At 31.1% G+C, this 16,278-nt stretch overlaps 1 protein-coding gene across 4 annotated transcripts in view; it reads left to right on the top strand.

The window, feature by feature from the left end:
* Nucleotides 1-16,278, top strand: part of LOC118203008 (uncharacterized) — a 40,418-nt gene that overhangs the window by 15,356 nt on the left and 8,784 nt on the right. For 3 of the 4 annotated variants that reach the window (XM_035375248.2, XM_035375250.2, XM_035375249.2), the window contains exons 4-6: nucleotides 1,265-1,429; nucleotides 5,696-5,832; nucleotides 14,772-14,908. In XM_035375248.2, the coding sequence (XP_035231139.1) occupies nucleotides 1,265-1,429; nucleotides 5,696-5,832; nucleotides 14,772-14,908 (439 nt within the window). The remainder of the gene's footprint in view (nucleotides 1-1,264; nucleotides 1,430-5,695; nucleotides 5,833-14,771; nucleotides 14,909-16,278) is intronic. The other variant, XM_035375251.2, reaches the window with a different exon arrangement.

Here is a 16,278-nt window from a genome sequence, read left to right as displayed (position 1 = left end):
ATAATATATACATTATATATTAATTTAATTTTTTGTCATATTTAAAAATACTTTGATAATAAAAGTTTTCTTCCCTACTTGGGACATTCTCATTATAAAAGTGTAGCAAAATGACAAATGAAATTAGTCAAATAAAATTTAGAAAATCTATTTTAATATTAATATATTTTGTGTTAGAAGCATATTATAAATAAGTTCAGTAACCTGAATCATGCATGATACAATTAATTTGAGTCAGTTTGAAATTCTTTTGAAATAGTGTTATCATGCAGTGCAAAAACCTCCCAGAAACTCTTGGCTTTTCATGTTCCAAGGTTGGCACATATGACATATATATGTAATAAAAAAGGACTTTGCAGTATTGATGGTTGACACATAAAGTTGAATCTGTAATGAAGAGCAAGAATTTTGATGGCGTAGCATGCTGAAATGCCAATTCACAATAAATAAGAAACGGCAGTTGAGGCAAATTAAATCTTTATTTTATTTCAGTAAACATGTTGCGGCCACAGACAACTCTGCAAATTATTTGTGTCTATTTCAATAGGTTTATATTTTTGATAACTTTGCAGTTAGAAGGAAGCAGCAAACAGCAGTCCAGCCAGGCCAAAGAGTAGTAAGCATGCACGAGTGCATTATGTTCAAGTTGAAATCTTAATTCAGACTTAGTTTGTTTTGGTTCTCAATGCAGTATGATTGGATAATTAATATTGCTGTAAAATTAGTATTGGCTGTTTTAGTTTCACTTACATCATCTGAATTATATAACAGTCATAGGATTAGTTTCAAAATGATGCAGTGCAAAGATTACTATTTTTAGAATAAAAAAGGGAAATAAATTTATGCTGCTAACTTAAATTTTAATATCTTTTACATTTTCTTTATTTTTCTTACACATACACACACACATATATATATCATTTTGTTTTTCATTTACTATAAGACAGTTTCCCATTTCTAGTTTAGTTCGCCTTATTAGCTTCAGTAATATGTCATGCCATGTCATAGGAAATATAATTACTAAAACTTTTTTATCATTTATTTTTTAACCAGTGTAAGAGAGGGTTTCATAGTAGAATGTTCTCAGTTCTGTTGCTGTATTTATTTCATATTACACAAAGAGTAGTTCAGATTTAATATAAGAAGATAGTGGTATTATGTCTTTCTTAATATGTAAAAGATTTTCAGTTTTTGAATAAATTGCTTGTACATGAAAAATCAAGCAGAATCTTTATCAAAATACTTTATTCATTGTTGTTCGTAGGCACCTAATTGTAAAGGAGAAATTTCTTCATCTCTCAAAACTGTTGGGCCTGTAAGAAGTCAGCCTCCATTATCCCCGTGCTTGAGTTCTAGATCAGATGGTTGTCGCTCACTTCAGACTTGTAAATCTTTACCACAGTTAAATTGTGCTCAAGATAATATAGAAGTAGGTTTGTAATAGTATGGAAGTATGTTTGAAGTATGTTTGTAATTACACAATTATGTTTATTTGTAATTACACAATGATGTCTGTAATTACATAAGTATGTATGTTTTGCTACTAACACTCTAGAATGTTGTCATACATATACACATTCACATCTATGTCTTAAAACTTCTGGATGCCTTTGTAGAAAGCAACTCTTGGAATACATTTCCATTCCTTCATTGTGCTTCTTGAATTTCGTAAAGACACTAATAAGATATTGTTCCAGAGAATAGAAGACATCTAATAGATGTTCTGTCTGGCATGTAAGAGAATAATTAACCTTTTTTGTGTAAGCTATAGTGAGTAATTTTTTTATGTATTTTAGCTATTTGGTCAACAGTTTAGCCAGAAAAGGACTAAAAAACAAATCAACAAGGTCTGCCTTTTCCTGCTGCAAATTAAGTAACAGATTTCAAATTTCTACAGTAGACTAAATTTCTTTAAGCCTTATTTAACGTCAAAAATGTGTAGGACATTTTTCGCAGCCTCCAAGAAAAGGTTAAAAATGATTACACTTTTCATTGCCACAAACATGCAGAAGTTAGTTGACTGTGTAAGGAAAATTTGTGTCATAGTCTTTGAGTCCATGGCAGTATATGTTAGATGCATAAAACTATATTACACTCACGTTTGTGAAAATTGCAACACCATGAAGGACTTACGCGAGTGAGCTGAAATTTTCAGGAAATGCAAAGTAGCGCATGATATGCAAATGATTAGAATTGCAAATCCGTAGCGCATGCGTATGCTGAGCAGCGCCCTCTGAACGGCTGATGGATCCGAATAAATAGACGGCTGTAGCGAGGCGTGTATGGTTATCGGTGGTTATCTGCTAGTGGTAAACGTTAACTCAATCTGTACTTATGCCTCATCGACGAAAGAGAGTGAGATTTGAACAACTTACAGAGTTTGAACGAGGGAGAATCATCGGCCTTCATGAAGCTGGATTGTCGTATCGTGCAGTAGCCTCTCGTGTGCAGCGTAACAGCAGCACAGTGATGCGCGTTTGGAAGCAGTGGACGGACGAGTGTCGGACAACTCGGAAATCCGGGAGTGGACCCCGAAATGTGACGTCAGCTCGCGATGATAGACACCTGGTCCGCATGGCGCGGACGGACCGTACAGCTTCCTCTAGACAATTGGCAGCACTGTGGTCAATAGCTACAGGTGTTTCATTGTGTGCTTCATCAATTCGTAGACATCTGCTGCAGTGTGGACTGCGCGCACGGACTCCTTTATACAGGATCCCCCTAACGCACGACCGTCGCCGCCTGCGGCTACAATGGGCCAATCAGCATAGAGACTGGCGTGCTGATTGGCAGCATGTCATGTTTTCTGACGAATCCCGCTTTAATTTGTGGTACCATGATGGCCGCATTCGTGTCAGACGCTATGCCAGTGAACGCCACCTTCTGGAGTGCATTATCGAACACCACAGTGGACGAACACCCGGAGTTATGGTCTGGGGCGCCATAGCATATCATAGACGATCTCAATTGCTACGAATTGTGGGCAATCTGAACAGCAACCGGTATATCCGTGAAGTTCTACAGCCCGAAGCTGTTCCCTTCCTTCAAAGCTTGCCAGGCGCTGTATTTCAACAGGACAATGCCCGCCCTCATACTGCTTGGATTGTTAAATCCTTCTTTGCAGCGCAGCAGGTACAGCTTCTTCCTTGGCCTGCGTGTTCCCCGGATATGTCGCCAATTGAACATGTGTGGGATGTCATTGGTCGGCGTCTTGCTCGTGATCCTCGTCCTGTTGCGTCTGCAGACGAACTTTGGGTACGCGTACAAATGATATGGAATGCTCTTCCTCAGTCAGACATTCAAACTTTGTTTGACTCCATGCCACGTCGTGTAGCAGCACTTATTGCGGCGCGTGGTGGCCACACAAAATACTGATTCTGATCTCTTGTTCTTGTTTGTTTGCTTTGAACATTTAATCATTTATTTGTACCACTACCACTCAACTGTGTATTAAATTGCATTCAATTATGACGATTCCTTCTTGGTGTTGCAATTTTCACAAACGTGAGTGTAAAATGTTTTTTCTGTGAGAAGAAATGTTTCTAAACCTGAAAAGTATTTGGTATCATTTCCACTAGTTAAACGTTTGGCTATTGTGCTAGGATTAGAATGAGTTCAATTTAAAAAGTTTATGCAATTTTACCTTGGGAAGTTTAATTTTGTATTTGTATAATTTTTATATGTATAAATTTGTGTAGATTAAATTCTATTACTGGCAGCATTATAACATTTATTAATGAGATGCTATTGTTTTCACTTATGGATAATATCTTTTTCTGTACAAAAGAAATTTGCGTAATGTTGATGCTGTATTAAATCACTATTTGTTATCCACATGACATGACAAGTGATGTCATTCCATAAGATAGGAGTGTTTTAATTTATCTACCACATGGCCTAGAATATAGCCAGTTTCCATGGTGTTTCCATTTGATATAACAAGATTTTAATTTAACTTCCAAATTAAATTTTTATTGAAAGCAGTAGTATTGAGTTTTTAATAAAATTGGATGATTTATAAACAGTAAACATACTTTAAATAACCTGTATATTTATTTTAATTTTAAAAATATGTTTAATTTATTTAGTCTCCAATACTGTATTCCTCTTATATTCCCCTTATTTTTTATTAGTTTTATCCTCCGAAAATCAGGGGGTAGGAATTATGTAAATGATTTTAATTTCCAAAGAATGCAGTAAGTACGAACATAACAAGTGGAAAGTAGTTATAAACTACAGGTAACCATCACAATGTGTTTTCTTTAAAAGAAAACCTACATTCCTGTAAGAATGCATAATAATATTAGCATTACAATATCTAATAAGATACCTTCATTTCTACTTCCCTGTAACTTGAACATGGCCCATTTTTGTCTCTGCTACTCCGTAGGCCCCAAATCATCCATAAATGATAAGAAGGTGAATGTACAGCCGATGCAGTGAAGTCACAGACTAAATGTCAATTTGTGTTTGCTTCATTGTGATTGGTCAGTTTGTGTATTAGACTGGCATAAAATCCAATCGTTAAAAGTTTAAGGTTCTGCATTACCTTTCCTTTGTGAAGGTTTGTTAGTAAGACAAAAATTATCACTATTTGCACATATCCATGTCAAAATTAAGGGGAACTCTTTCTCTGAATGCACCAAGGAAGGATGAAATTATGCAATTATTTTAGAATCAAGTGCTAAAAAGCTAGAGGGAAAAATACTCAAGGAAATACAGTTTGACTTACTACTTTTATGAACATCTGCACCATGAAAATAACTGATAAAAGATGTTTCTAATATCATATATTTAAACGTCAGTGCAGACTTATCATTCAGTTATTCATTTCATATTATTCTTGGCTAAGAATAGTATTGTTGTTTTTTAAATCCTCTTGCACTTGACATCTTTCATATAATGGGACTTGCTAGAAGGGGTTTTATGGGGTGGGTGGGGCATGACTGTATATCCACTTTAATTGTTTTCAGAGAATTCATTAATTCACCTATATAACTAAGGTACTTGATCTTTTTAATTAGATTTATAGTTAAGTTGTTTTAATAAGGGCTAATGAAAATTTGTCTATTGCCTTGCTTATAAAATTAAACTTAGGCAGATATTAATTTCAACCTTTAGTTTTTCTCAGTTTTTTAGTAATAAAATCATTCTCTAAGTGTTGGAATAATGTGTAAGATCATATAATAATTTAGCTTTTGGGTATAATTTAATAGAATAATTTCCTAAACTTGTTTTAGCATGGGAAAAATATTAATGATACAGGAATAGTGAAATTATGGATTATTCCAAAATAAGCTACTGAATCAAGCATTTCATAGTTCATTAATTAAATGTATGGAAGCATAATGTGCATAATGGTCCAGAAATTTTGGTAGGACATTTTTAATGTGTAACTTCTTTAAAAGACATTTCTAACATCAATATCATAAGCTGCTTCATGTCATCATTCTGTTAGCAACATATCAAACTCTAAAACTCTTAATAGCAGAGTAACTGTTACCATTTCAGTTAAAGGAAGTTCCAATCTAGGCATTGCTATTGCATGGCCATGTATATGCAACATAACTGTATTTTATGTGCTCTGATGTATCTGTATATATATCATGAAATCTGATTGTTAAAACATTTGTTTTGTTTATTTATCTATTATGCTGTTATATGTTTTGTAATATAAATATTTCTTTTGTTCTAGGTGACAGAGAAATTTCATAGTGGTGAAGAGGAATTGCACTGTGAAAAGTCATCTCATAATATTGCCTGTTCAAGAAGTAAGCACAAGGCTGAATCAAAATCAGAAGCAAAGCATCGCTTGGGTCATATTCCAACTTAGTTAGTTATCTTTTATTGCTATCTTATTACCATGCAAGCCATAGAGATAATTTAAAAATACATTTATTAATGCAAAAAGTATTAGTGTTTAAAAATAAATTTCATATTAAAATTCTCATTTTATTCAAAGATTTTATTCTCTAATTTTTGTTCGTCCCCTTCCTTCCTTCCTCCCTTCTTTTTTTTTTTTTTTTTTTTTTTAAAGCATTAAACATTGCATCTGTAAATAAAAAAGTGTTTTGAATATAAATTTATTGTTTGTTCATCCATGAATGTGGCTGTTTATTATTCATGGAGAACGTTATGTAGATCTGATTCTCTGCTTTCTTGTCTTCCATCATAATTGTGCCATAACAGTTGAGCAATCAGTGTTGATAGATACAGAAGATGAGTGTGAATAGAGTAGTAAAATTTCATTTTGCACATCGACATTGTATTTTTCATAGATTTCGTTATTAGTAGGAAGCTCACATTCATTTGCAGTTTATAATAAGGATTTTGTTCTTCTCCATTTAAAAGCAATTTTGATGATGCTAAACAGAATTTTTATATGAAGAACACTAGGTATAAATGCCATAATTTATGATTCAATTTTGAATAGCATAATAATATTTGTGAAGCTAATAGTTTTCTGTACTTCATTTAAGTAGTGGCTCTGTTATCCCTCAGTGATTTGAAGATATGAATGGACACTGTACCAAAGCTTGCAGAAGTTTCAGGTTTGCCTCTTTTTAGTCATGTGAATGATCTTTAAAAGAAAACAAGCTTGAAACCATCCTTTCTGCCTCAATACCTAAAGCATAATTTCAGCATGGATGTGAAAAAGGCGGGCGTGTGAATTATTAGTATGGTGAACTTTTAGGAAAAAATTGTAAAAACTTAAAAAATGAAAAATATAGAAATTTTTTACATTCATTTAACTGGGATAAAATATTCATAAAGTTCTTTCCTTTTCTTCTTATCTATGCAAAATACGGATGCACACACACATATATGTATATATAAAGTAAAATTATTAAGAATATATGTGTCAATTAATTTGTGTGCATTATCTTTAAGAGGGCTCATGGTTTGAGGAATGAATCAAGTAACAGGGCTTTCAGACTGAGATAACTTTGGCACTGTGAGATAATTTAATAAGAGTAAATACAAAATTAAATGTTTATATATCCCATTAAAAAGAAAAAAACTTCTGTTAAAGCATTCCTTATTCCAAAAAAGATTATTTAAAAAAAAAAAAAAAAAAAAATCTGTAATTTTGCGTAATTGATTGTAAAATAAAATCTTTTAAAACTTTATCGTTAACTACTTCTACCTGTAATGAAAAGTTACTCGTAGCAAGGACTGTAAAAATTTTTAAGTTTAGAAAAAATTATCAAATTTTAGCATTTCAGATAGTGAAAATTTTAAATCTCTATTAACCACTTCCCAGTTTTGCCCGAACGCTATACTTGGAAATGGCACTTTTTTTATTTTACCCGAGTGGGCAACATTTTTTTTCTAGTCTAATGCACTGATTTGCCCGAATTTTTTGCTTGCTTAGTGTGTAATGTTTCTAACAGATGGCGCTAGTAATCAAGTGAAGTTAGAATTGCAAAACAACTGGTTTCAAGGTTAGGTTTTACTTCTTTTACACAAGTAAAAGCGTGAAATTTCTTTTCACTAGCTCGGTGTTCCAGCTACTGCTAATACTATTTCTTTTAAATTTGGAGCTAAAATAAAAGAAGAAATGAATGATAATGAGCAGCTTATAACTGAAGATAACTCTGATATTGACTCAGATAGTGAATCTGAAATTTCACTAAATGATTCTGGAAGTAATGACAGTTTGTTGTCTGACTTCTCTAGTGATGAAGAAACGGAAAGTTTAGGTAATCTAACGCAAAATTCGGAACATTTGTGAACTTGATATTAAAATAATCCTTCTTTCTTGATATTAATAATTCTTCTTTGGAATCGAACAGATATGTAATAACAATAAAACATTTTAAATTCTGACATCTATTTTCGTAAAGTGTTCTTTCCAGTTCGCTTATTTGTTCGAAAAGAGCCAACTTTAAGGAAAAACGTGCTTTTTATGATGAAAATAAAAAGTTAGCATAAATCAATAAATTCAACGCTTGTAATAGTTTTGACTGCTGATTTGGGTTTATATAATGAATTTCTTCTTAAAAATTTTTATTAAAAATATGCTTATTTTTTTGTCATAATGTGACGAAAAAAAGAAACTGTTAAGTGGTTAGTGTATTTATCCTTTAGTGATACAAAACATATTTTTTCCAAAATTTGCGTATAAGTCCTTAAGTATATGGTCGTGTGTAGTATTGTTTACATACCATACACGAAATTTTAATTGATGACATTTCAGTAATTTTTGTCACAAGGAGTGAATTTTTTTGATTAATTGTCTGTGGACTTTTTTTTCTAATTAAGATTTAAAGAGACAATCCACAGACAAATTTTTCAAAAAAACGTTTTCTGTAGAATCCATATAAAACTTAAGTTTAACATACTTTTTAATAAAGTATAACTTAAGAGTATAACAAAGTATTCTTGATTGAAAGCTTGTTTACTGCATTTCTTGCTGGAACTCTTAGTCTGTGCTCAAGAGTTAGAAGTCCAGTCTTCTTGAAGTACAGTATATTGTCTGTCTACCCTAAGAATCCTTCCAACAGAATGTCCACACCTCTCTGTTGCCATCAAAACAAACTCTATTTTTCATACATGTGTCTTCAAAAAATGCATTGATGTATGCAGTGTTGATGCATTTGATGAGGAATTCGTGATATAAATTTCTTCATTTTTGTTTCAAGTGCAATACCTGTTGTAATATTATTGTCCTTCCTGTGGCCAACATTCATCAAAAACAAAATGGTAATACAGTGCAGCACCGCCTTTCAAGGAACCATTCACAAATGATTCATAAATGATTTCTCATTTACATATCAAATGGGTAGACAAATTTTAATTTAATTATGAAACATATAGATATTAACTTTACAATTTTGATACTACTAATCTGCTATTGATATTATACAATTTTATTATCATGCTTTCATTTTTGTAGAGTATTAGCTATGTTCAAACAAATTTAAAATTAATGTTTTGAATACATATTTAATTAATATTAATACTTTAAACAACTAAACAATTTTTTAAATTAATATTTAGGAAATGATATTAATCCAAATTTACTGTTTTTAAAATCGTAAAAATGCAAATTTCTGATCATAGTTATGTAAAATTGAAAAAAGAAAAGTAATACATTTTTGATTTATCAAATTCCAAGAACATTTTAAAGCAAATTTTTAACATCTTTTAAAGAAAAAGTCTTTTTTTAAGTGTTGTCTGACCTGTCTTTTGATTCTAAATCTTAAGCAAAATGTTATGAATCAGATTCAATTCTTGAAACATTTTTTCACTTGTGTTATTACATTCAAAGAAATCTGCGAAGGTATCAATGCAGTAGATAAAGAAAAAGAATTGATTTGTGAAAAGAATGTGGGATTATTTCTTCATTTTCTTCTTCATCCCTGCTATTTAAATGTTCATCTGATAAAATGTTTTCAGTCAGTTCTTCAGTTGTACAGAAGTCTGATGTCATTTTATTGGCATCACAGTTTATATGTTCCTTGATTGTAATGTCTAATCGAACTTATTTCCAGTCTTCTTCATCCATAATCACAATTTCACCATCAACATCTTTCATTTGAAGGTAGGTGGTCAAATTTTGTGGCTTTTGTCTCCTCACAGTTTTGTGTATTTTCTTAAGCCATTCTGAACAAATATCCATAGTCATCTGTGCTTTCTTATTTGCTTTATGTTCTAATGACATAGTTTTAATATGTTTGAAGAACCTTTTTTTGTGGCTTTCCTTTAATTAAAGGGGTCATTTTTTGCATTTGCACAAAGTAAAACACTGAGACATTTCTTTACTTTGCTTAACTCCATGACAGTGGTCACCTTTGAAAGGTGGAGGCAAAATTTTAAAGAAAACAGCAGTTTCATCCACATAAAAAATGCCTTTTAATTTATATCCATCTATTTCGATGGATAAATTCTTGAATAACTCTTCAACTGACTCACCAAGAACGCTTTTTGATTCTCCACTTATTGTAAGACATGAGATCACATGCCAACATTTAAATTTCTGTAGCCATCCAGTTGAAAAGCAGGCTTCATTCACATTCATTCAATTGAAACAGATTCTATTTTTATTTATTTTTATTTTTAATTTCTATTTTTTTTTTTTTCAACTTTTTTCTTTCATCAACATTTGTTTTTAGTGTTGTAACAGTAATATCCATTTTCTTTGCTAAGTCAACTTTCCAGTGTTCAGCAAACCAGAATTCTCATATAATTATTTTAAGATTTAAATTTTATCCTTTAACAAGAGTGCTCTCACTTTCATAACATTTTGTATCAGGTAATTCTGCTCCACGTAGTTTACTTAACACAGTGTCCTGTTCAGAAGAAAACACTATAACTATCTTTCCTCCTAAATATCTCTTCTATTTTTTAACTGGTTTTCAATTTCTGCACCAGACTGTGATGTCTCATACCTTTGTTTCCTTCTCTTGACCCCATTTATGGGAGAAATATTTGAGTGATTGGGCTATGAAATGTTAAACCATTGGAACAAGTCAAACAAAAGCAATGTATAACCAAAATTATAAAAGAATTATTTTACAGTAAAAATAAATAGTACTGAATCAGCACCAAGATGAAACAACGTATAAATGTAAAAGGTGTATAAAAGAGAAACATATAAATGGTGCTTCAGTGTAATACTTTTATCTAGTTAAACCTTATTTGGAATGTATTTAGTCTGTTACTATAGTGAATGCCTCCAATTAGATATTCTGCAGAGAGTAAATCTCTTGGTAGACCAACAGTATAATATGTGTTTTGCATTTATTAATTCCTGAAATAAAAACAAATGACCATAGGTTAAGAATTACCTCATATGTTGTAATTTAAGTCTTTTTAGTTATTTATGAGAATGTAATTTTTAAGTGTTTCGTTTCTTTGCTAATGGTAGTTCATTCTTTGTCTTCAATAATTTAATGGATATTGCTCTTGATTCACTAAAATATTGTTTCTAAAGAAATACTTAAAATTGTACTGTACTGAAAGAAGACACATTTGCCTCTAAGTATGCTGTTGTTCCTAAATCTCAGTTTTTATTACTTTCTGCTTTCTACTTATAAATGAGAAAAAGTATATTTTTTACTGTAATCTCAAACTTTTCTGCAGAATGTTTCAATTTATGTTTACCTGGTTTTTATACTTTTCTCATTGCTAGTTGGGGCAAATACTGAATATCCAGGTAATATATACCAAAGAGTCACTGCATTATGACAACCCATTTGCCTACAGCAATGAGCTTGCTCAGAGACTATGGCACACACGTGGCTAATGTTGAGTATATAAAGAATTCATGTATTGTTTTTCAGCATGTAGAATGTTAGCGGCATAATGGAAAAGGCAGCTAATTCATCAGTTTTCAATAAAGGTCAAATCGGTTATGGTTCATCGCCTAGGAACATTGGTTTCAGAAACTTCACATTTGGTGAGCTGCTTGCATGCAGACATGAGTACTTACTGAAATTCGAGTGTGTAGGGTGAAATAACAAGTTGCCATCCACTAGTTTGTCGGCCACGGTGCATTAATTTCAGGAGAGCGGAGTCTGTTGTGTATTGTTCATCATGATCGAAGGGCTATGACCCCGAAATCATCAGCAACTACAACAGTGATGACACATATGGTGTGTTTCAACACACAGTGGAGTGTACATTGCTACATATGGACCTACACAGCTGCCTCCCAAATCACATTCCTGTGCTGACAGCACATCATTGCCAACAGCATCTGCATTGAACCAAGGAACATGGGCATTTGACCATGAAAGAGTGGAAGAAAGTCCCTTGGCTTGACAAATCATGTTTTCTGAGCAAATGCAATTATGCCAATTTCAATTGAAACCATGGCACCCAGGTGCAAAGTTGACTGGATACAAGGCAGTGGTCACAGTATTATGGTATGAGTGATATTTTCATGGAACACATTAGGACCTATCATTTCCATAGAACAATCCATGATATCTTTCCACTATGTGAATATCATTGTAGACCAGGTGCACTCCTTCGTGTTAACAGTGTTCCCAGTGGTAATGGTGTTTACCAACAAGGTAATATACTATGTCATAAGTGTGTTGCCATACTACTACCTTGCAATGTGCGGGAACTGCATAACCATTTAATGAGATATAGTACCAGATGCCTCATATACCTATCAGCATCTTGTTAAGTCAGTGCCTTGCCAGGTGTTAGCGGTTTTGAGGGCCAAAGGTGATCATTCTTTATATTAAACAGGAGGCTGTAATTTTCAGTGCTAATGCAGTTTTAGAAAGTAATCGTTATTATTCATCATGAATAGGTATTGAAATTTTAAGATCTGTTAGAATTTTAATTCTAAACAAATTTCTGTAAAATATATTTGATAAAATGTTATGTTTGCTACTTTATATACCATTTTACTGATTTCCTTTTTTCCCCTTCTAAATTAAAAAGTATTATTAATTTCATTTGCAAAAGATTTGACTGTCATAGCAGCTTAGTTTCTTATTTGTGTATGCTTGTCTCCTAAATACAAATCTGTTTGTTTATATTTCAATTTACTAAGGGGTGTTATTTATGCAATATGTGCAATAAAGCAATAATAGTTTCGTATCTTGCATGAGTAATTTATAATATCTGACACTGATGGAGATAAAATAATGAAGATTTGTTTCAATTTTTAAGGCATAAAGGATTTTATTATGATTTAACCTAGTATAAATTTTATTTCTTAGATTTCAACAATGATGTAATTTTGGTACTGCCAGAGTTGCAAAATACAGCAACTGCATTCTTTTATCCATTTAAGAATCAATTGACACTGATACAAAAGAAGGCATTGTATGTTAGAGAAATAGTGTCCAGTTGTCATTAAAAATTGATTATGACAGTAGTTTATGAAGTAATCACATTATTTTGAAAATTGCTTATAAAAAGCAGCTACTGATTTTGTTCCACTAAGTTACAATCAAGCAGTTTACCACTTCACTGTTTTCCCCCAGATAGATACATCAATTTGAAAAGTTATAAAAGTTGAAAGTTAGACACATCAATTGAAGCATTAGCAATGACTGACAATCATCAGGGTTAATGTGACCTGGATTGTTAACCCCAAGAGATGCTCATTTCCGATTCCCCTGTGATGCAGTGAAAATGAAAACAGGTAATTGATAGCTTAATTGGTCATGTTTTCTGGACAGCAGCATTGTATCAGGATCATACAATGGAAAGTTCATTTAAAAAGACAGAAAATGGAAATGTAGTTATGGACCTCTTTCAGTTGGCCTTTCTATGGAATTACTACTCATTTGAAAACATGCATTTAGAGAGGGTTGTCTCTGTTAACTTTAAAGAAAGAGATTAAGGAACATAAAATAATTTTTCACTCTTGAATAGGGAGACAATACTCAACATCCTTGAATGTGACAAGTATTCAGTTTTCTAAATTGGTCTTGATAGCTGGAGGGGAAAAAACATTTCTGAAATCACTTTGAGATGCAAAAATTGTTTCTTTAGAGGGGGAAAAAAGGAAGTAAATATTTAAGCCTGTAGGATAGTGAAGTGGCTAATTAACTTTGGAAATTATGTTCACAGAAGAAGTAAGATATGTATAAGCTATAATTTGTTTTTTAAAAGTATATTTTTTCTTTTTTGTTTTATGGAAATATTGTAATTATTTTTGTAAAGACATATTCAGATGTAATAAAAATTTGTGTAAAGGCATTTTCCTCCCACTTTAACTGGTTATTAGATACAGTTTAAAGTGCTATGATTAATAGAATAGAAAATGTGCTGCTTAAAAACTAACCTTTTCAATTGAAATTCTTTACTTTTCAAGAATATTTTAAAGGTTGAAACCATGCATTATTTATTTCTTACATAAAGGAAATAGCATTATGACACAGTAGACAGTGTTGCCAACTCATGCCTCAAACAAGTAGCTTCATCTTTGAAAAAGAATTCACTGTTTGTCGAGCAGTCAGTCATAAGGAAAATTTATATTTTGCAGCTTAAGACTTATATTAGCAATTTCATGAAAATTATTGAAAAAAGAATTACAATTTCAAAAAATAAAGTAGAAATAAATAAATAAATGAATAAAAATCAATTTGAAAATTTCTGATTACAGTCTAACAGCTTAAAAAAATTACCATTAGATTTGTAATGTTAAAAAAATAAAATAAAATAAAATAATTTAAAGAATTCGCAGTTTGATCTTGGTATGAAAATTTCAGTTTAACACCTGAAAAAAATTAAATAAGCAGTTATAACAGGTCTTAATAGACCTGTTATAGTTTCTGGAAATATAGATTAGTTTCTGGAAAACTAATGTTTTCCAGAAAATTAAAAATGCATAATATTCAAATCTTAGACTTAAAAATTGTCTGTTCAGAAAAGCAGATCCAAATGGTATAAAAAGATTTTTTTCATTGTAAAATGAGGTATGCACATATATTTCCTGTAAGTGCCATTACTTTGCATTTTGCCTGGACACAAAATGTATGAACTGGAAACAGAAAGTACCTCAGTTTACCTTTGAAATGTTTAATAAAAATAAAACAATTATTATATAGTTGAAATAAGCAATATATTATGTTTTTAAACTGATATTAATTTTCATAAATGAATCCATATCTGACAATGTTAGGATATCTTTGCGTGAAAACAAGATTTCCACTGAAGAATGTGGCATTTGATACATTTTATTTATTGTATATACTACAGTTTTCTTCCCTTATATTTTAATTTGCTTATTGTTCTTACAAATTTACTTTTCTAATAATAAATTTTGATAACTGCATGTTATTTTTCTTCATCAGCTTAACTGAAAGGAAGAAACAGTGGGAACTTGAGAAAGAGAAGCAGATAAAACTAATGGAAGAAGCTAGCATACCTCCTGGTCATACTTTACTACCTGATGAAGAAAGACTGGAAACTTTAGAATTATTAAAAAAGAGTAATATATATTTTATAATTATATTCAAATTATTAAATGTATTATATTGTGCATGATATCTTATTAATTATCCTCTTATTACTGTGCATGATATCCTTTTAATTTAATTATTATTCACAAGCATGATTAGGCTGTCATGAAGAGTTGTATATTTATACGTATCTCCCTTTAGTATTAAACAGATGTAAGATCTTTAATAGCATTTAATTTTTTTCAAGTTGTTGTTGGCATTATACAGATCTGTTGCAAGGAATAGATATTCATTTAAACAAATATATTTCAATAGATAGTTTTGAAACTTAAATGTTCTTCTATAAAAGAAGAGTGTGCTTTATAAAAATATTTAGTGAAGATTATTTAAGGCAATTTTCAGTTTACATTTCCTTTTGTTGTGACTCAAAAAAATAGAACTGACATGATTTATAATTTTGGTATTCATGTAGTGTGCAGTCTTCCACATTTAATTAGTTATTGATTTCTGAACTAGTGCCTTTAAATAATTTTAAATGTGTGAAACTGAAAAGATTAAAATAATTTGTGATTTTAAGTAGATTTTAATTATTTTACAAGTAAAATTATTTAAATGAGCCATGTGCAATATAAGAAAATGTGTCACTTCCATGTTCATCTAGTCTCAAATGTTAATCTGAGAATGGATGCACTGATTTAAAATATATAGTGCATGATATAAGTAAAATTATGTTGTAAAAAAATGATCTTATCAAAAATTTAAAATAGGCCATCCCATCAAGTGCAGAATTTTCTTCTGCTACAAATGTATCATTCCTTAGAGTAAGAAACTTCATTTCGTTAAATTGATGTACCCAGGATATAAGCCTCCATTTGAAAGTGATTTAAGTGGTAAATTATTAAATAATATGTACAAACAACAAATGGAGAAAGTAGAAATGTTTTAGCTACTCAAACAATATATATAATGGTCTTATATATGTATAAATGGTCTTTACATCTACAGTCGTCCAATAATCTCTTTGTGCGTTTGTATAATAAATGGAACAGTGCATTTAATGTGAACTATTAATACAACACTAATACCAGATACAAGTGAAAATTTACTTTGCTGTTGATGCCATTAAATTTTTGAAAACAAATTTAAATATAAAATTCATCTTTTCACAGCTGGCAAGTATGACAAAATAAGAAAAAAAACTGGGAAAGAGTTTTCAGCTTATATCTTAAGATTCTTCAGCATATATATTTTTTACTGATTAAATATGTAACATATATTAAATGATATTGAAGATGTTATTTAACTCACAAAATATTTTCAAAATTTTGAACTTGCATGTGCCACATTAAATGAATACAATGAAATTGGTTTAGCCATACCATCTGAAATATGCTAGAAT

Source organism: Stegodyphus dumicola, chromosome 7 (assembly GCF_044657685.1).
Source record: "Stegodyphus dumicola isolate Sdum_Otavi_A_Nest chromosome 7, ASM4465768v1".
Lineage (NCBI taxonomy): Eukaryota > Metazoa > Arthropoda > Arachnida > Araneae > Eresidae > Stegodyphus > Stegodyphus dumicola.
This window is presented reverse-complemented; position numbering and strand designations above follow the sequence as displayed.